At 40.5% G+C, this 20,543-nt stretch overlaps 1 protein-coding gene across 12 annotated transcripts in view; it reads left to right on the top strand.

Moving 5' to 3' along the window:
- The window catches only part of PIKFYVE (phosphoinositide kinase, FYVE-type zinc finger containing), a 60,182-nt gene that overhangs the window by 9,630 nt on the left and 30,009 nt on the right, over nucleotides 1–20,543 (top strand). For 8 of the 12 annotated variants that reach the window (XM_052676036.1, XM_052676038.1, XM_052676035.1 and 5 more), the window contains 9 exons: nucleotides 2,119–2,290; nucleotides 2,939–3,146; nucleotides 4,261–4,350; nucleotides 7,515–7,653; nucleotides 10,233–10,390; nucleotides 11,387–11,498; nucleotides 13,078–13,225; nucleotides 13,699–13,866; nucleotides 19,546–19,608. In XM_052676036.1, the coding sequence (XP_052531996.1) occupies nucleotides 2,119–2,290; nucleotides 2,939–3,146; nucleotides 4,261–4,350; nucleotides 7,515–7,653; nucleotides 10,233–10,390; nucleotides 11,387–11,498; nucleotides 13,078–13,225; nucleotides 13,699–13,866; nucleotides 19,546–19,608 (1,258 nt within the window). Of the gene's footprint in view, nucleotides 1–2,118; nucleotides 2,291–2,938; nucleotides 3,147–4,260; nucleotides 4,351–7,514; nucleotides 7,654–10,232; nucleotides 10,391–11,386; nucleotides 11,499–13,077; nucleotides 13,226–13,698; nucleotides 13,878–19,545; nucleotides 19,609–20,543 lie in introns of those variants that run through there. The other 4 variants (XM_052676040.1, XM_052676041.1, XM_052676046.1 and 1 more) reach the window with 3 other exon arrangements.

The following is a 20,543-nucleotide window of genomic DNA, read 5'->3' as shown; positions in this document are numbered from 1 at the left end:
AGTCATGATATAAATAGCTGTGTCTGAGAACACAAGGCATGAACAGGCAGAAGTATATTTAATTCAATTAAATTGGAAAAAGGCTTTTGTCTCTGTAGCTTTGCAGGCTGTCTTTGAGTAAACTCACTTAAGTTTGTTAAAGAAACTGCTTTGACAAAGAGTGATATTTTTGGGAGTGAAACTCAGGCCTTTCATTGCAGTTAGCAGGACACTGAGTACGGCCCTTACTTATTTTGTAACTTTTGGCATATTCTGAAGGCCTTGGAAATGTTATCGTTGAGGTGATTGGGAAATTAGTATTCAAACAGGCAGGGTGCAGAAGTAAGCAAGTCTAGATTTTTCTCTGGAAGTGGTCTTTCAGTTGTCAGCATACTTGACGTGTGTAGACACGATGGTGCCTTGCTGCCCCTGCCTGCAAACTCGTCTTGCTTGAGTCACTTCAGGTAAGTTTCTTTCCGCTATGGAGTTAGTTCTAGAGGAGACCACATCACTCCTAACACTCCATAACATGTGTAGAAGGCACATGTTACATCCTGGAAGGTACTGCTCAGAGTAACAGGTTTCTGTTCTGAATCCTGCCTTGTAGGTTGTTCTTGCTATGAGTGTTGGCTTCAAGCTGAGCAAGGCAAAGAGCTTAGAAGATGTTTCTAGTTTCCTTCCTCCATACTTCTCCCAAAATACAGAGAAATCAGCAATGATTGAGTTTCTCAACACCCAGACATAAGTAAATGTGACAGAAGCAATGTGGTTGAGGTCATGGACAGGGTGCTGGAGGCTGTGCATGTGGATAGAATGTTCTGTGGCTAGAATAGCTGTCCACAGGGTAGAACCAGAGACTTTGTTCATCCTACAGAACCACAGCAAAAACTGTTAATCAGCATCCTCTGCAGCTTTGCAGCAGGTCCTTGGCAAAGCTCTTCTAATTTTCTCTGCTTAAAGTTTATTTGTGTTCAAGTTTTCTAGAACTTGTTTCTGGCCTCTTTCTGTTCATGATCTCTTGGATAAATACATCATGAAATTTTGGTCTTTTTGGCCTCAAAATTGTTTTAGCAGCTGTGTTAAACTTAACTTTGTGAACATCCAAAAATAAATGAGAATTCAGGATATACCTTTTCCTTATGTGAAAACTGGAGTAAGATCAGCTTTCTTTTCTGTGCTTATTCTTGGCTTAAGAAAATTCAAGCTGTTCTTTTTCTTCGTAAGAAAAATCCCTTGTATTCAGTTCCTCTAAAAGGGCTCATTGCCAGAATTGAACTCTAGCAAAGAATGATTCACAGTCAGAGCTGTCACGTGACCATTAGCAGTTGTCCTCATCCATGGTGACTGTAGCTGATGTGCTCAGAATTATAATTGATAGATTTCTCTCACTTTGTTTATAGCTACATCAGCACATGGAGGTTTCACTTCTTTGTTTTCAAACCTTAAAATTCAAGACCAAACTGTGGCTGCACCCATGCTGTGTAATCAGTATATGACATTATCTGCTGAATGTGTATTCTGCAGTTATCTTCACATAGCAGTTAACGTGGAGCTTTTAAGCTACATCAGTCTTGGAGTTAGGTTTTACAACTGTTTGCTGAACAATGAAGAATTTGGCAATAAAACTTTATAGTTTTGTCCTTTATCATTTCTGAAAACATCTTAGTGTTAGCTATTGAAATGATCTCGCATTGCAAATTCCTGATAGCTTAATTTACCTCTGAAAAACTGAACCTCAGCTGATACTAAGCTGTGTTGGTTGAAAACCTGCTGTGCAAGGAGCAAGTGAAAAGGGAGAAGCAGTCAATGCTTTGTTTGTTGCTTCTTGTCTGTTATGTGTAGCTCATGGTTTTTGTTTTGTTTTTTTCATCTTCTGGTTTCCATCTGCATTGAATCAAGAAGGCAAATCATTTTTGAATTTAATCTCACAGTTAAGAACTGTCTTGGTCTTCTGGCTTTCTATAAAACTGCGTGAAAAAATAACTTCTGTGCATGTGTGTGTTTATACTCAGTCTGTGCATGCACAAAGGTGGAAAAGTGATATTATCTTTTAATGTGCACAGCTTACAAAGCAATCGTTAATCTAAACATGCTTTTTTATTTACAAAAAAAGTTTTCTTGTGTTGCCTTGCTTTGTAGGACAGTGACTTGAAGCAGTACTGGATGCCTGACAGCCAGTGCAAAGAGTGCTATGACTGTAGTGAGAAATTCACCACCTTCCGTCGGAGGCACCACTGTCGGCTTTGTGGGCAGATCTTCTGTAGTAGATGCTGCAATCAAGAAATCCCTGGGAAATTCATGGGCTACACAGGTAGCTAGGATTTATTCACTGAGAAGTAGAACATTCTCTATGTGCTCTGCTGTTTGTACTATTGTGTTTCAGATTCTGACATCTCCTAGATAATGCTGTACAGGTCTCTAACAAGCTCAGAAGTAATTTTCAGGGATGACAGCACCCAATTCTACCTTTTCTTGCGTGTGTTGTTGGATTGTGCCATATCTGCTTATTTGTACCAACACTGTGATGACAAAACAAGTGTGGTCACTATGTGATATTTGCTTCAGAAAGTGGGCCATGTGTTCTAAATGGAGTACAAGGGAAACTCTTTCAAATGCTAATTGACAAACTGTAGATGTCTCCTGATGAAAATTCCTAATTCCAGACGTTGATTCATATGGTCGCATCTTACTAGCAATTATTGTACCTCGTTCTCTTACTCTCCTAACTAATCTGTCACTAACTGATCATGTGTTAGGCATCATTTGACTTGGAGAATTTCCTTTGGTGTATAATTATCTGGGGTTTTGCTCGTAAGGGAATAAGAGAACTAGACTTTAACATGCACAGATGTTTTGAAACAGGAAATCCTCCTCTTTCTCACCACTGCACACCTAATCCTAAAGGAGCAGCATACTCTTTGTTCCTGTTCACTCAGACGTCTGGTTCCTCTATTTGTAGGGGATCTCCGAGCCTGTACTTACTGCCGCAAAATAGCCTTAAGCTATGCACACTCCACAGATAGCAATTCCATTGGAGAAGATTTAAATGCTCTGTCAGATTCTGCGTGTTCGGTGTCAGTGTTGGATCCTGGTGAGCCTCGCACTCCAGTTGGGAGCCGTAAAGCTAGCCGCAACATCTTTCTGGAGGAGGATCTAACCTGGCAAAGGTAAGGTGAAGGGCTTTTTGATGAGTTCTAGAGTCTTAAATGAGTTTTCAGGCTGTCACGTGCTGAGACAAAAGCTGCTGGTTTAGGAGCGTGTAGAATTAGAACAGGATTTTAATCCTGTGCTTGGTTTTCACATTCTTCTCATCAAATTGAAATATGGAAACTTTTCTAGTGAAGTTTTAAATTATTTGATATTATGTGATTTCTGTATGTGAAGTAGTTTTCATCAGAAGAAAAGCTGGGAATTCAGTCTCTTCCTAAAATACTGTATATAGAATAAGGCCATCTCCTCCTGTCATGTGCAACAAAGAAGTGAGAAAAGTATTTAGGAGGGTGCTGCTGTATTTGTTTGTCTGATGGTACTCTAATCTTTGAACAGCCGGAACACAAAAGCATGCCTTCCTACTTCAACTAACTTGAATTATCATTTCTTTTAAAAGTTAAGGAGTAGAGTATTGTGGGCAAGTACAGCAACTCAGACAATGTGATATTGTATATGTTTTCTCAATAAGACTATTTATTGTGTTGGTAACATATCTACATTTCAGAGCACAACCAGTACAGTCGTAGGTGGGAGTGCAGTGACTTGTATCTCAGATCTGCAAATAGGAATTCATGTTTTAGGTGTTTGTACATTTGCTCTCCTTCCTTCTGGTCTGAAGAGATGCACAGCAAAGGTGACAGTGTAAAACAACTACAGAAGCTTTTTTGGCATCTTGATATGAGCTTTTTAGTAGTAGATACAGATATCATTGTTTGTATTGCAAAGATGGTGTGTTGGAGATAGTGCTTTGCAGGTAGAGGCATTGCCCCTGAATAGCAAGAAATAAAAATGGGAGAAACCTATATGAAAGGGATATAGGGAAAGAGGACATACTGATGTAAGAGGTGGAGGTTGAGCAGAACATAAGCCTGAGAGTAGAACTCTCAGGTGTTGTCCCCCTGATTTCACTGGCCTACAAGTGGGGAAGGATTTCCCTATTATCTCACTGATTTAACTATAGTGGATGTGAAGGTAACATTATGATGAACTGTACTTGAATTGGAACTGTTCTGATGTTACTGCATGTGCCAGGTCTCTCAAACGTCTGTAACAAACCCCTTTCTCCTACAGTTTGATTCACCCAGACTCTTCAACTACAACGCTGTCTGCACGCCTTGGGTCTGTCCAGGAGGATGCAGGGAAGTCTCCAGCTAGGAATAGGTAAACTAATCATATCTGCATATTTCCTGTTCTGGATGCACTCATTGCATGCTCTTCACTGTAAAGCCTATATTTTGCATTTTGTTTTTACTGAGCATGCTATTTCTAAAATGAGACTCTTTGGGCTAAAAGACCACTTAGAACACTTACTAGCAGGAACATGTACCTACTTTGAGGAACCTGTAGTTTGCTACTAATTCAAATGGAGATGATGGTAAAGAGGAAATAGAAGAAAGGAAATGGCTAAAAAAGGGAGATATCCAAGGCAGCTGAACAAAAGGGAGTAGCACAGAGATGTAGTACTGGGAGGCAAGTCTGAGGTCGAGAAGGGGCAGAGATGTGTGTTTTTTTTTCCCTGTTGCTTTTGTTTTCTATTGTTTCCCACCCCCCAGTCCCTGTGCTGATCCAGTAAATATGATCTTGTTAAAGTTACCTGGTTTTCTTAGGCCAAAGGCTCATTGTAGGTCTTTATACAGCACAATTCTGGAATGAATTTGGAATGTTTATGAGAGCTTTTGTGTAACTTGTGAATGCTTGAGCTTAATCCTTTTAAATAGTCTGGTATGAGAAGAACAAGTAATTTCTACTTCACAGTGCTTCTGCTATGTTTCTAGTTAAATACTTTAATTGTGGTTAAATTGGGGAAATAAAGACGAGGCATAGATACGAGGAGCAGAGCAAAGACAATCCAAATTTCACTGTTGGAGCCAGGAGACATTCAACAACTTGTTTGCATTGGTGTTCCATGAATACAGAATGTGAAGTGGTTTGGAAGTTCTGGCAGGGACAGCAAAGACTTGAGGACTCAGCTGTGGAGGATGCCAGGTGTGCCTTTCAGGGAATGGACTACTTCACGTGTGATGGGGACAGTTAAGAGGATGTGAACACCAACTGTACCTCTGAGGAGTGAAGATCTCACCTAGAGGGAATAAAACTTGGTGAATAAGCTAGTGCCAGATGTCAGTTCTGGGCAAACGTGACAAGGAGTCCAGAGTTAAGTTCAGTGGTAAATATCTGCAGTGATGTCAAGAGACCTTGAGGATGTTGTTCTGCTTCTTGTGTGAGTTGACATTGTGTACTTAAGAAGTTTTTGGTGTTTGTTCACACATGCAGTGGGAGGAAGATTCTAAGCTGGCTCTGACAGGGCCAAACTGTTAGTTAAAGGTAACTTGCTCTGCCTTTTCGTGACCTCACTGTGGTATTTAGCCCTCTGGGCTCACATTTGAGGAGTAATGATCAGATATAACTCACTCCTGCCAAAACTCTGAACATGTAGAAACTAAGTTGTGAGGTTTTTATTTAAAGAGTTTCTGTCGTTTGTAACTGTATTCATAGAATCTCAGGGCTAAGCAATACTAGCTTTTAGATCTTCTCAAAGCAGCTTTAGATATTTGTTTGAGGCAAGATTGACCATACTTCTTTCTAGATGACAGGTACCAGAGAAGGTGCAGGCTGGATGTTTTGTTACCTTCTGTTATCTGTGAATGAGAGAGATGTGATACTGTTTCTCAAATTAATGGAGGAGGAAGTATGTCAGTTAAATGTTGCAGAGGATTAAAACTTTTCTATGAGTTATTTTAAAGGATAGAAGTGGCCTTTGCAACATCTCCCTCTGTCTTTAGAGTAGCCAAATACGTTTGAGTTCTGGGTATCATTGATGTTGATCAAGATGTAGATATGAAATATAGTGTGACTATTCTAGCTCTTACTTAATATAGTTTTACATAAATTAAAAATCCCTGCTGCTTACAGATACGTAGCACGGTTAAAGTAGCTCTTGCGAAACAACTTAATTGTGGGCTTTAATGTCAATCTTGTATTCCACGTAAGAATGTCTTCAGTAAAACTCTATTATTCTGCCTGGCTGATTCATCGATTCGAGTTCTTTTCAACTTACAGCATCTGAAGACTGGCAGAGTTTTAACTTGCTTTGAACACCTAGGATAGAAAATGTCTGCTATCATGCCTTAGTGTATACAGATACAATGCCAAGACACTTTCCTTTTGATTCGCATGAGTGACTTAAATGGACTCCTGTTCAAGAAAAAGAGCAGGAAAAAGTAGTGATTTTGTGCCTTATAGTACCTTCAATTCCTACTTCCTTGCAGTAATTCAGCTTTAGCTTTTTGCACTTGGGACTAGCCACATCATCCTTCGAGAACTCTTGGGAAAAGTCATTGTGACTGTTAATAGAGCTTGCTAATTGGCTATCTGGGATTTGCTCCAAAGAGTAAGAACTGGCAACAGCTCTTGCCACTGAGGCTGCTGCAGGCCTCTTGGATCAGGGCAGCATCGAAATTCTGATCTTCCCTCTGGTTGTGTGCAGAAACTGTCTATGTGCACTCCTTTTGGCACTGTTAGCATTCCTAGCTTATACTGCATATATACAGCTGCTGTGAAATGAGAAGAGTTTGTACTCTGTTTATTCAGTGGCTTAATCTAGCTAGGGGGGTATTGGAGCAGAATTATTTGGAAAATGTATTTGCATTTGTGGCTTTGCAGTGATTATTGCAAAATGATATGTTTGTATTGGAGTAGCCTGGATTTCCTAACAGTTGGGCTGAGATCAGGTGAGTGGTCTATATCACAATACGAGGGAAAATGGCCAACTGGAGAGACCTCCAAGTCCAGCAAACAGATTAATTTTTAAAATTCTTTCCACTGCAAACTGGGCAACACCAGTGGAAGTGTTTATATTTCAGAGATGTGAAGAGGAAAAATTTTGAATGGTTCAAGGTAGAGAGAATCTCAGTGCCTTGTAACAAGGATCTCCTGGTGTTAACTGCCCTTGCTGGCATCTGCCTTGCCTCCAAAGTGCTGGACCTCTAATTATCCAGCATGTCATGCCTTTCCTACTCTATTCAAATGCAGGCATATAAGAGCTGCTGTGTCTGAACTTAGCTTCAGCTGCTTTTTACAAAGGGCTTTACAAAAGTTATTGTTTCGCTTAGATGTTCCACCCCAATGCACTTACTTCCTGGGCATCCTTTCTTTTTCCTTTGACTGGGAGGGAAAATGAGGGCCTTAGTCCGTAAGTCTGTAGTGAGGAGTATGAACAGCATCAAAGACTTAAGTTCTTCCTTAGCATGCCACAAGATCACTGTCTCTTCTGCTGAAGCACTACACAATGAACACTTATTCCATCCTTCTCTCCTGCACTCCAGATCAGCCAGCATCACTAACCTGTCGCTGGATCGGTCGGGTTCGCCGATGGTGCCTTCCTATGAGACATCCGTCAGCCCCCAGGCCAGTCGCACACATATGAAGGCAGAGACCAGCGAGGATGAGCGCAAAATCCTTCTGGTACCTTTCAGGCTTCTGTTTGTCTTCCTCTGGGAGAGCAATGAAGTTTGGCTTCCTTGAGTCATGCAGTGGGAGTATCTTGTTGCCTTTCAAGGATTTTATTTGAGTATTCTTCCCTAGACTGCTCCTCCAAGTGGTGCAGGGATGGAGAATATTGACACTGCTTTGGGCTCTTCTGTCTTCCTGAAATCAGATGTGGCATTTGCATAAATATGTAGTTTTTTAGTCTCAGGAAATTTTTTGCTTTGTGGGGTCAGCGTATGGTAAATCTGTGTGTATTACACTTGCCACAGTTGCAGTTGTAACCAAGTGGTCTGATTCTGTCTTTTTCCAAGTTCAGGTTTTCCCCTTCTTCCCCTTCCCCTTCTAGACTACTTAAGAGGGAACTCTAATGGCTATTTCAAAATGTTTCTCTGTTGAATGAGTTAAAGCTGCTGCAGCTTATTGGACTGAAATGTAACTTGACCCCTTCCCTTGTTTGCAGAATAAATGTTAATATTTTTTGAAAGATTGTGACGTACTTTTTCAAGGAAAAATCAATGTATAACTTTATGTTCTAAGTAGTCCTGTTGTCCTCTTCTTGCTGAGTGGAGTGTTGTAGGTAGCAGTTACTGTGTAATGTGAAGTAGAGATAAAAAGTTTCTTTTTGTGATGGAGAGACAGGTTTCCAACAACTGGGGCAAAACCAATTGGAGAAAAAGGACTGCTTTTCACATTCAAAGATTGAAAATTACTTTTCATTGCCATATTTAAAATCAGGAACGTTACCTTTTGTATTGTCAGGTATTTGCCTGATGCCAGCAGAGTGCAAGTAGATCAAAACACTAGTTCCTGCTTGGTTGTACAGCTCTGTAAATGGACAGTCATGTGAGAGAGAAGGATTTTTAAGGCATGTCTTTACACCTCCCTGCCCCATGCATGTTAGTGCAGAAACAGTAAAATCTAAAACTCTGTGAATGCAAGATGGGGAAGGATGAAGTCCCAGTGCACTTCAGATTCATGTTTAATTTTTTGGCCTGTTTTCTTCTTTGAGGAAGAACGGGCTTATTAGTATATCTTCTGTTCACGTAAGTACAGAAGATGCAGTGTCACTGTAGGTTTTGCTGGGAATTTCCACTGGTTGTTTCTTGTTTTTAGTATGTATCTGACTGTATCAGAAGGTAATTGAAACATTCACGTACTGCATTCAGAAGGCTCATGAGCTTTGCTTATGAAACAGAATATGGGAAGATATACATACATGGAGTAAACACATACTTCTCTGAATTAGAGGTAAAAATCCTTGAGTTGAAAAAGTTCACTGTGTTTTGCCAGTTCGTTCAGTTTCCTGAACTTGCCATGTGAGTTAAAGCAAAAAAGGCAGACGAATTGTTGAATTGCCGCTTGCATCAAATCTTATGATCCTGTGGTGTATTCAGAAGCTGATCTATTTGACATTACCTGGTGTGGCAGTGGAGCTGCCGACGTTGATGCTAAGATGAAGCCCAGGGCAGCCAATGCTGAAGGTGATAGCAGAAAAGCAGCCTGGTAACAGAAGCAGAATAAACCTTTTAGATCACAGAGCATCCTTGGGAAGGTGGAATGAGGTGGATCTGGCAGTTAACTGGAAAGCTGAAATTGATTAAAAGTTGCATTGAAGCTCTTCTGTTGTTGTTGCACAAAGGTGGAATGAGTGAAGCATTTGAACAAGTGAGCTGCAGTGGCTCTTCTCCATCCCTTGCTGTGTTCTATTGCTCTCAAAATAATACCAGGGTATTTTCCAGATTGTTCCATCTCATCAACAGTAGGTTGTGCTGTGCAGAATCTAGGTGCATGTGGAGAGCAAAAGGACCTAGGTAGCAAGCTGACATTTGAGTTTGAATGGGGCATAACCAAAGCAAGATTTGACGTGTGTTTAGCAGGCCTTGAAACAAGACCAGGGCGTAGGCTGAAGTGTTCCAAGTGGTGGGAAAATACTTCGAGCTTCCAAGAGAGTTAACTAAGTTGGGCAGGGGACACAACTTATTTTATTTAGTGGCTGAAGCTAGCAATGTCTAAAGTGTGTGTGTGTGTATATGTATATGTGTATATATTATGTATATATGGCAGTGTGTATTGCACTGTCAAGTTTCTGCTTTGTTTGGACTAGGTGCTTCACAAACTAGGATGCTTCATAAAACCTGAGATGAGCAAAGAATGTGTAGGGAAAAAAAAAAACCTCTTCCAAAGGATGAATTTTCCTTGATCTTGTACATACCACCCCAGTTTGAGACTTGTGCAAGAGAGCAGAAGTGAAAGCATAAGTATATTGCAGATGTTAGAGAAGTTTGCTCCATTAAAACCCTAAGCCCCTTAACTCTGAATGTAACTGTCTTGTTTCTTCTTGGTTTCCAACTTTATATAAAGGAAGGTTGTAAGGAGCTGATCCCATGTTTGTCTGCTGTTTGTTTTGCACCTTCATGTAAGTTTAGCAGAATGGCTTAGATTTTTGTGCCTGTTTCTAGAGGGTGCTTGATTGAGAGTTTGAGGACCCAGACTGATGCTCTTGAAACAAGTGCTGCTGTCTGACTGCTAAGTAACTTGTGTATCTCCCTGTCCAGGACTCAGTCCAGCTGAAAGATCTGTGGAAGAAAATCTGCCATCACAATAGTGGGATGGAGTTCCAAGACCATCGCTACTGGCTGCGGACACATCCCAACTGCATTGTGGGAAAAGAGCTGGTGAACTGGCTCATCAGAAATGGACACATAACCACAAGGTAACCCTGATGCTTTAGGGTGACGGGTGTCTTCTGACTCTGGCAGAAGGTTGTGAGGTAATGTGGGGTAACTTGGATTCCAGAGAGAGAGACCCCTTTGCAAGAAAGCAAGAAAGAAGGCTATCAGAATTTTGTTTCTTTGCTGCCTGCAAGTATGATTCTGATTCCTCATGGTCCAGAAAAGGGCATGGGCACTCTGGTTCAAGAGCTGGTGTGGGTGGCAGTGTATGGGACAGTTACCAACTCAAATGGGCAGAGAACAGTGATCATATTGCAAAGACTCTCCTAAAACATTTTTTTTCAGGGCTGTGTGCTCCATTTTGGTAAACAGAATGCAATTTGCAGGGTCACCATGCTACTTGTGTTTTGGATATGTTTGTGAAGGTTCCTGCTTTGCGACATAGAGGTGTGTCTTCCCAGCTTTACAAAGGAGTTTTTGGCCACACGTAGCATTTCCTTGTTGATATGAAGGGAAAAAAAATTTATTTCAACCTTTACAAGCCTAGAAGAAAGCAGACTGCTGAGTTCACTGATATTCCAAAGAGGCCAGAGATCACTATTAGTGTTTGGCAGCTAAATTTTTCATGGAACTGGTTGACTCTTAACACTGTAAATAAGTATAAGGAATCAGAAGTATTTCACTATGCAAGAGGGAGATAAAACTATGTTTGCTTTCGTATTTACAGAGCCAGTGTCCTTACTTAGCAGAGATTTTCAATGCATGCAACTCAAGCTAAAGATATTGGAGGAGTACAAACAGTATATCTTGTCCATTGGACATCTCAGTTTTAAAGCTCCGGCGGTCTCTTCATCTAAGTCCATACTTGAATCATTGCACCCTCCCCCTCTGCAACATTTTTAAATGTGTAGTTAAGTATGGGCGTGGAATACAGAGGAGTGCAAAGTCATAGCAAACGGCATTTTCCTCTTGTGCCATGTTTGTACCATAAACCATGTGTTTAAAAACAGAAAATGTCTCTGCTCTCATGCTTCCAGGGTTCAAGCCATTGCTATTGGGCAAGCACTAGTTGATGGACGCTGGCTAGATTGTGTCAGTCATCATGATCAGCTCTTCAGAGATGAGTATGCCCTGTACCGACCATTGCAGGTAAAAGGGAGAATCTGACTCGAGGGAGAAGGGGAGTAGGACTGTTATGATTCTTACTGCTATTGACTGCTCACTAGAATATCTTAAAATTATTATCTCTGCAGCCATTGTGTGCTTTCTAAATAAGCTCTCCTGTATAGAGGAGTCTGCACCTTTTTCCTTAGTGGCTAAAAGCCTGAAGAAGGTGCATTTACCCAGAACGCTTTGGAGCTTTGCTTTGTGGAGGATAAATTGCTGCACTTATTGCTGTCTGCAGAAAAGGAAAGGATCTCCAGTTTAGGCCAATACTTCTCATGGTGGGCATTTTCCAGAGGCCTTATAATGCCACAGTCAGTGCTGTTGGCAGCTGTGCTGCATATAATGTGCATAGTCTGCTGTCTGTTACGTAGTTACCGGTACTGAGCTTTAAACATTTCCCAAGTATTTTGGATATACTATGTTTGAACACAAGATAACCTCCTGATCTCTGGTGATGGCAGCAATAAAGAATTTAGTACCATAACCATGTGATGCAAGACTGGGAGGGAGTTTCTGTCCAGCTTTCCGGATTGGGCTGGCTAGATGAGAAAGAGTAAGGAAACCACTGACCAGAGATGCTATCCACCGTTTTTCATTGCAATGAAACATGCACTTAGTTGTGAGTCCTCCATGTTCTTCAGCTTCTCGTGAAGGAGAATGGCTCAGCTGTCCCATACACATCAGCTAGCAAGCTTACAGCCATTAGCTTCATGTTTTCATTGTGTGTTTCAGCTCTTGGCCATGGTATCTCAGTTTGCTAGTAAAGCGTACCCTTACTTAGCAAACAGTTGTGGATCTGTTTGTAACTATTTGCAAAGACATTATATTATTCCAGTTTTAAAGCCAGTTCTCATTAGCCAAAAGCTCTATATGATCACTTTTCTTCCAGCTTAAACAAGATTCTGGAGAAACTGTTGGTAACTCAGCTGCTTGTTGCACTTGCTGTAGCCAAAGAAGTGATAATGAGAATTTATACTTGGGGTGAATCTAGACATCAGAATGGCTAGTTGTAATTGCTTAGATTCTCTCTGGGTTACTTGGCACTATATCCAGGCTTTGTTTTGGCTCAGTAGCTCCAGGCAGGGCCTGACTTGTGAGTGAAGCTTCAAGTTTCTTTTTTTGGTCAGCCACAGAGTTGCTCCAGTGGTTTAGACTATGTCTACACCAAAAGCTGCCTGAATCTGAGCACAGAATACGGCCATCATCCACTTCCGCTGGAGATAACAAGTGTTTAAAACTGCTTCCCTGGGTATGGTTACAGAAAATGTGCAGTGGAATGAACCTGTCACTTAGCCACAACTTGTATGGAAGTGTGGAGGAAGAAGAAACTAGGCACTATGAGAAGTGAAAAGAAATGCTTGTTTCTTGTTCCAGACAGTTCCTATTTTGTGCTGGGGGAGTGGTTTTTATGACTAATTCATCTCAGGCCACTGAGAGTATCCTCTGAATTTTAAAATGTCTGATTTGTGTTTGTGACAGGCTGCTTTCTAATGAGTACGCTTAATGAATATGCTGGGATCAGCAGAGCTGCATTTTAACACCCTTTTTTCTTGCCTACTAGAGCACAGAGTTTTCGGAAACCCCCTCTCCAGACAGTGACTCTGTGAACTCTGTAGAGGGGCACTCAGAGCCATCCTGGTTCAAAGACATCAAATTTGATGACAGTGACACAGAGCAGATTGCTGATGAAGGAGAAGATAACTTGGCCAGTGAGTTTCAGCTAAGTTTTGTTCTCAAATTGTCTTCTTCCCTGCTATCTCTAGTCCTTCAGGACATAGTAGTTTAACCATGTCTTGCTTTACTTGTGTGTATGTGTGCATGCGGCTGTAAGGATATAAGCAAACAGTACCTAGCTAGCCTTCCTGTGTCTTCTGATGGTATTTTGTTTTTACTGGAACTGATAAAGCTTCATACTTGTAGTGGATGGAAAACGTGTAAATTGCCTTCTCTTTCTCAGACAGACTTCTGCTTGACTTTGGTCCTATAGTAATGCGCTAAAGAATGCTGACTCAATATGTCAGCATGCACAGATCAAGATAAGAACTATGAAAATACTGTTTTCCTGTAGTATTTCACACTGGTCTTTATGTATTAAAGACAATTTTTCTCCTCTCCAATACCCTCATGATACCCGTTTGAACCCTTCTCCTCCCTGTATCTTCCCCCTTACCAACACTAAAAGACTCCGCCAGCCCTAGCAAGCGCACTTCAGTCAGCAGCTTCCAGTCCACAATGGACAGTGATTCAGCCGCCTCCATCAGCCTGAACGTGGAGATGGACAACGTGAACTTCCATATCAAGAAGCACTCCAAGTACCCACATGTGCCCCCTCACCCTGCCGACCAAAAAGGTACGAGGTAGTCACCGGCTGGAGTTGCACATGATGGAGAGCTGGGTCCTAATGACACTGACCTGTTTGGACGCTACTGGAGTAGCAGTCCTACAGAGGGAGACGTGCGATATCTAGCTGGAGCTCGCATGCAGTTCTGATATGCTTGCCTCTGAAGAGGCTCAGTAGTCCCAGTGAACCAACTTCTCTGCAGCGTGTGTAACTTCCTCTGTGACTTTCTCTTTTCAATTGAAATGAGGTGTCCTGCTGTAGATATTCAAGTCTCAACTGGACGCCTGCCTGTGCGACCTGGTTTAGGGAACCTGCTTTGGCAGGGGGGTTGGTCTCAATGATCTCTAGAGGTCCCTTCCAACCCCTACAATTCTGTATGCACATAATAGAGCATACCTACATGTACAGTGTCTGCCTAACTGGGGTGAAAAAGTGGTCCATGAATATACTGGTTTAATACTCATCTTTCCCAGTTTGAGGTGAAACTGAAAAAAGCAAGCAGAAGAACAATGAACAAAACTAGCTTGATGAGCTTTCTGCTGGTTTCTAATCCTACCTTAAGTTTATGTTTGGCAGAAAAATAATCATGCTGATACATGGTATGGCCAAGTTTGATCTATGTATGTTACAGATAATTGGGACTTGTAGCGAATTCATTCTTTCTTGGAGTTTTAACAGAGCTCTTATGTTGGTGTGGCTCAGTATACAAGATTTACCTTTATTCTCACAGGTGAATTGCATTCTCCGAAACTGAAGTGATAGCTAAGGAGAGGTGGGAAGGAGGACTGGCCACAGCTGACTTCCGAAGTGTGTTAGATAATGGAGAGTGAGGCAAATTAGAGGGACCATTTATCATTACCTACTGTAAATACTATTTGCTAAAAACATTTACAGAAACAAATCTATGCTTTCTTCTTCTCATCTCAAAGAGGAGTAGAGCAAGTTTGAAATTCAAGTTTGACTGTGGTTTGTAACGGGAAGATTGTCAGTGCTACTGACACCAATTTGTTGATGTTTCCTTCAGTCTTGTTTCCAGCTCATGCCCTAATCAAATGAGAAGTTTATACATCTGCAAGGAGAGGAATATTGTAGAGAGGGAGAAATTTATTGAAGAATAATTAATTGGAAGGGGGGCTTTTTAAAGAGAGCTTGAACCAGGCCCAGGTGTGTTGCAGCATCCTAAGAGTTTACAGCTGTAGCAAGTTGATCTTTATTAGTCTGTGCTGGTATTAAAACAGGCTGTAGTCAGTTTAGGCATAGGGTAGTGTTAGAAAACCTGTATTTCAGATTTTCTGGTTTCCTGTGCATTTCAGTTCTTATATGTAAAAAGCTTTGTGTGATGAAGGGGGAATGTAAAAGACCCTGCTTCTCCACAAGCTGTCAGCCAAGTCAAGGTTTTTTAATAACCAGAAGTGAAGCTCTTGTTTTAAAAAAACAAACAAAAAAAAAAAAAAAAAAAACAAAAACAAAAAAAAAAACACTTTAATGATGGAGTGCTTGAGGAAGATCATCAGAGAGGGCAACTAGTGAGGGAAGTGAAAAGATAATTTTGCTTTTAAATTATGCATAATGGCAGTACAGTGATATCTTGGGATCTCTGCTGAGTAGTATTTGTTAGCTGTTCCTGAAACGTGTGGCCTTTTACCCAGGTTATTCTCCTAGGAGTATAGTTCATAGCTGAATACTTCCCTCTTTTAAGAAGGAAAGGTACCTCAGTAATGTCAGCAGAATGTCCAGAACTGAGATAAGGTAGAGGTATGAGTCATTAAAACACATGATGGAGAAGTAAATGTTTTCTTGCATTTTTTTGAAAAAATCTGTTTCTCTGCATATTCAGAAGACTCATTTCACATCTTTTATTGTTTTCTAACAGTGTCTGCATCATCAGTCTTTATAGGAAAGATCTAACCAGGGTGCAACAAGTTAAAATGTTCACTGACATCCTGAGTAGCAAGATATATTTCCTGGCAATAGGGAAACAGAAATTTCCTGAGTACTTAGATGTTTGTTACAGGAAGGACTTCAAAAATTAGGTGCCACAAAACTCTGCAGTGCCCAGGGCTGTACAATGTATGACTTCTAAAACTTTGTTCCAGAGTCTATTAAAGTATGAATGCAAGCAAAGACTTTCACCCTGTATTCTGATTGATCCTGGCCATTTTCTGCAACAGATGCCTTCCAGGGTGTTAGTGATTGTCAGAATGACACTGATCAGACAGAACTAGATGGTTAGCCATTTTCATTTTACATAGAAGCTTATTTTAGTAGAGGACTGCTCTAAAGCAATTCCTCCTATTTTATTACGTTGGCCTGCAATGTCAGAGATGGACGTTGGTGTTATGATAGTAGAGGTTGAATCTTTCCACTAATATTCTGTGACCTTTTGTTGCCATGTGACTGATGGTGGCAGAGGGACAGTCTGACAAAATGACATCTGATATGGAAGTGTTATGAAGCAAAGATATGTCACTGAATTCTACTGTGGTGGAAAAAAAAATGCCACACACTGAGATTTATCAAACTTGTTGAACGTTTGTGGAGATCAAACAGTGGATGTGAGCACAAAGAGGTGGTGGGTGGTGTGTTTCAGTAATGGTGACTGTGATTTGAAAGACAAGTCCTGTTCCAGAAGGCCATGCAGATTTTGGAGTGTGGTATGCAGGATTTTGTTCAGCACTGGTGAGTGCATAGCTAGTGGTGGTGAGTTGAAAAAAGTGTTCTGTAGCTGAGAAGTTGCCCTATCAAATAGTGTTATTGTGCTCTTTGTAGCAGTTGTAGTTTCTATGGAACTAAATAGGAGGCATTATTTTCAGAGTGACCTATGTAACAGAGCACTATTTCATGACATTGGGTTTGTAGGTGTTAGAGATCAGTAACTTCCCTGTGCTAGGCAAATGTGTGGCTTGGTTTTGTCTGAATTGTCCTGTGCTTAGACCAGGTGACTAGGCAGTGACTTAATTTTCTTTAGAAAGAAAAAAGGGAAATGGATGAAGATGATCCCCACATCTTGAGCTTATTCACTCGATTTCCTCACAGCTGTGTAAATTAGAGTAATTGGGGTCAGACTGGGGGGACAAAACATCAGTGCTAGAAATGCAGGTTCAACTTTGATCAAAGTGATTAGCAGCTTTTTTCAAATGATTAAGAGAGATGTAAAAAATTGGTTGTGGAGGTCAGCTGCTTTGAAGCAATGGCCAATGATGAGCTAGCTGTGTTGTATAACAGCAGTTTGTATGTAGTCTGGGCCTGGTGGCAGGACTTATGATGTGAAAGGCTGACTAATGTTCCGTGTGCTCCTATGAAATTCTAGTGATTCTAAGCCAGCTGGCATGTAATATCCTAAAAATGAGTGTAAGTGACTCACTTGTAATATCATCTACTCACAGATAATGGTACTTTCTGGCATGTATTGAAATGGGCAACAAAGCAATATTGCTTTCTGCATTTAGATTGGGTGAAGAGATTAAATGACTTCATTTATTTTAAATGTGGCTTTTAATTGCTGTGCTTAAAAACACACAATTATCAGCATAGAGAACTTTTCTAAATACCCTCAAAGCCAAACATCCTGAGAGGGCAGGAATTTTGGATAATTTTAGATGTTAGCATCTGGTTAGGAGAGGGAACAGAAGAGAACCTTGTGTAATGATACAGTTCCTTATCACTATTATTAGCCAAGACTTAGAGTCCTGCTGTCAGAGCCCTTTTAGATATATATACCACAGTTTTTAGTGGCTGTCTCTGGATGTATGTGTGCTTTGTGTATCTAGAAAAAAAACACCTGTGAGTTATGGCTGGTCTGTTTAGACTTACAGCAAATAAACCTATAAAATGTTTAAAATATCTACCTGTTGGTTTCCGGTGGAGACCTGTGAATTTGTATATGTTGTGGGATTTGCATTCAATAATGCTTTTGAATATTACACTTCTGGTTTTATATATTCTCTGTGTGTGGTGGTATTTTTTTAATTTGTTTGATGAGGGGGAATGTAGGATAGTTAATTGGCAGCTAACTGCTTGCAGATATGGCTACAAAATATGCAACAACATTCTCTGGGTTTTCTCATCCCATCTCTGTAAGAAACGTCTATTAGCCACTCTCAGTGGCTCAAACTTGCATCTATGAGTGTTTCATCTCTAGTCTAGAAACTTGTCTTGGAATAGAAATAAAAGGAAGCAAAGTTGCAGGAGGTGAAACTATTGATGAGAGATGTTCCCTATTTGAGGGTGTTACCTGCTTCTTTAGCTAGAGCAAAACCAAGGTTAGTTTCAGCTGGTGATAACTGCTGCCTTGGCTGTGTCAGTCAGGGTTATGTGACAGATCTAATTTCAGTGTGTTCACAGTAAGAGCTTCTGCCCTGAGGCTGCTGTAAGGTTGAAAAGGACTGAAAAAGGAGGTGTTGGTATGTGTGTACATGCGTAGGAACAGTCTGATATGACTTTCTCTAGCTAGTGTTGCTGTGGGTGAACGCTGAAGGTGAGCCAACTTATAAGCAAGCTAGGGCTTGACCTAACTCTAAATGTTTCATCTAAGTGAGAGGTGAAAGGAGTCTGCAAATAACTGTTGAGCTGCGAGGGATACTTGCCCCTTTTTGTTCTGCCATGTATGTTTGGTACACTGATCATCTGTTGGGTATCTGATTTCCAGCTGGGTAACTGCGGACAAGCTTAGATGTTTGACATACTGGCGTGTAAGGGGTCTCTTGAGTGCTGCTGTTCAGAGGCTTTTGATTGCTCGTGTACTGTCTACTTCCTGTTGCTTTCTGTTGGTGTCTGAAGCCTTGCTTTGCATTGTTTGTGGTGGCAAGTCTGGACCATTCTCAGGAAAGATGATAGAGGGTTGGTTTTGGACTTGGGATCATCATAGTGTGCAGAAATTTGGCTACTGCTTGTTTTTCCATTGAAGTCCCTTTTTTGTAGAAACAGGTAAACTAAATAAATGCACAGTAGGCCTCCGGAGAAAACAAAGGTTGTGCAGCCAGAGCCTGCCTGAAATTTCATTGATATTTTTTTGTTGATCCAGTAAAGAGGTATAGCAGATAGAGCTTTGTCCTGTTTCCCAAATGTGAAGGACGATGTGTAACTCTCATTTTCCTCAGTTACTGGAAGTCTACCTTTTTATGCCTGGATTCTTCAAAACACTTTAAACTATTTTAGGCTTCAGACTTCTCTCTCTCAGAAGGCAGGCTGCTTTTTGTTCCCTTCACTGTGTAAGATAAATCTCACAGCTGATCTTTCACTGAGTCTGATAATACCAAAATATTTACTGGAATGTATGATCAAAATGCCTCCTGAAGCTGTATTTTTAGATGAGAACGTGGAGGTCATTCCCATGGTGTTTTTGCAGCTTGCAACAAATATATTCAGATTATCACTATTATTTTTTTATTTCTTTAAGTGTCAATAGGAAGAACAGACTCTTAAATGTCAGTTCAGTCTGTGTTCATTTTTACTTTGTTCCCATGGTAATACAGTAATAAATTGTCTTCCTAGAACTTATTGATAGAACGAGAACGAGAGGATATTCTTGTCTTGACCACTCATCAAGCTGTTGCTAAATTAGTGACTAAATGTTTAGATGAGTAATGCTGCTGCTTCTGGTGTGGGCGTGCACATCGTAATTATATGGGCACACCAGTGTAACCTGTCATTTGTCTCCGCCTATCTCCCTCTTCTCTCTTCTTTCAGAGTACTTGAATCCTGACAACGGAGGGCAGCAGATGTTCTCTATAAGTGATGCTTTTATTAAAGGTAAGAGGAAAAATTTCAAATGTTGCTGTTGTGTGCTGTAATATAATGTGAAAGTTCTTTACTACTCCTTCAATAGAGCGTTGGCACTTTATGAACTGAAGTTACTTTGGGCAGAACTGGCATATGGGCTGTATTGTCTTTTTAAAGCTTTTTCAGACTCAAATTCCTTCTCAAATTTCTTCAATCAAAATAACTCTTTTGTTATCTTTCTTTTAATTTTTTTAAAGTAAGTCTCAGTGGCAGGTTTTACCACTTTTTGTTCATAATTTACTCACCCACAATCTTGTATAACAGATGCCAGTTCTAACTTCCTTTGCAAGCAAATGGAGATGTAATACCAATGAAATACGCTCCTACAGAACAGTTCAAGGCTTTATCTCTTAAAACTCTCTGGGTTCCTCATCACCAATACTGCTACTTCTGTAATGAAAGACAATCAGTCACAGTTCTGAATTTTAAAACTGCCTTCCAATTTTGTAATCAGCCTTACTTGTGGGATTTTTTTTTTTTTCCATTTGATGCTGTTGATTGTAGTGAGCTTGGAGAAGAAGAGGAAATAATTGGGGAAATCCTGGTGTCTGTGCATCCAGCAAAGTGAAGAGTTTGGCTGAAATCATGCTTAGTTTTTAACTGAACTTCTGCAGTAGAGGGGGGGGAAGGGAAAATCCCTACTTAACTTCTGCTATTCTATGCAGATAATTTTGATCACCGAGTGTCTAGAACAAGTAAATTGCTATTTTTAAAGTGTCTTTTTCAGTTCTCTTCAGGTTATTGTAAGAGGATTTTGCATTCAGATAATGCAATTGTTTTTTTGCTTGAACTCCAAAGGATTACATGCTTGCCAGTGAGAAGTTGTATACTACTGGCATGAATGATTTACAATATAGTTAGCCATTATATAAAATTGAGGAAGTTCTAATGTGGAATATTGTAAT

This window comes from Tympanuchus pallidicinctus, unplaced genomic scaffold, assembly GCF_026119805.1.
Source record: "Tympanuchus pallidicinctus isolate F22 unplaced genomic scaffold, pur_lepc_1.0 scaffold15, whole genome shotgun sequence".
NCBI lineage: Eukaryota > Metazoa > Chordata > Aves > Galliformes > Phasianidae > Tympanuchus > Tympanuchus pallidicinctus.
Note: the sequence above shows the minus strand (reverse complement) of the source record. Positions and strands in the feature narration are given on the sequence as shown.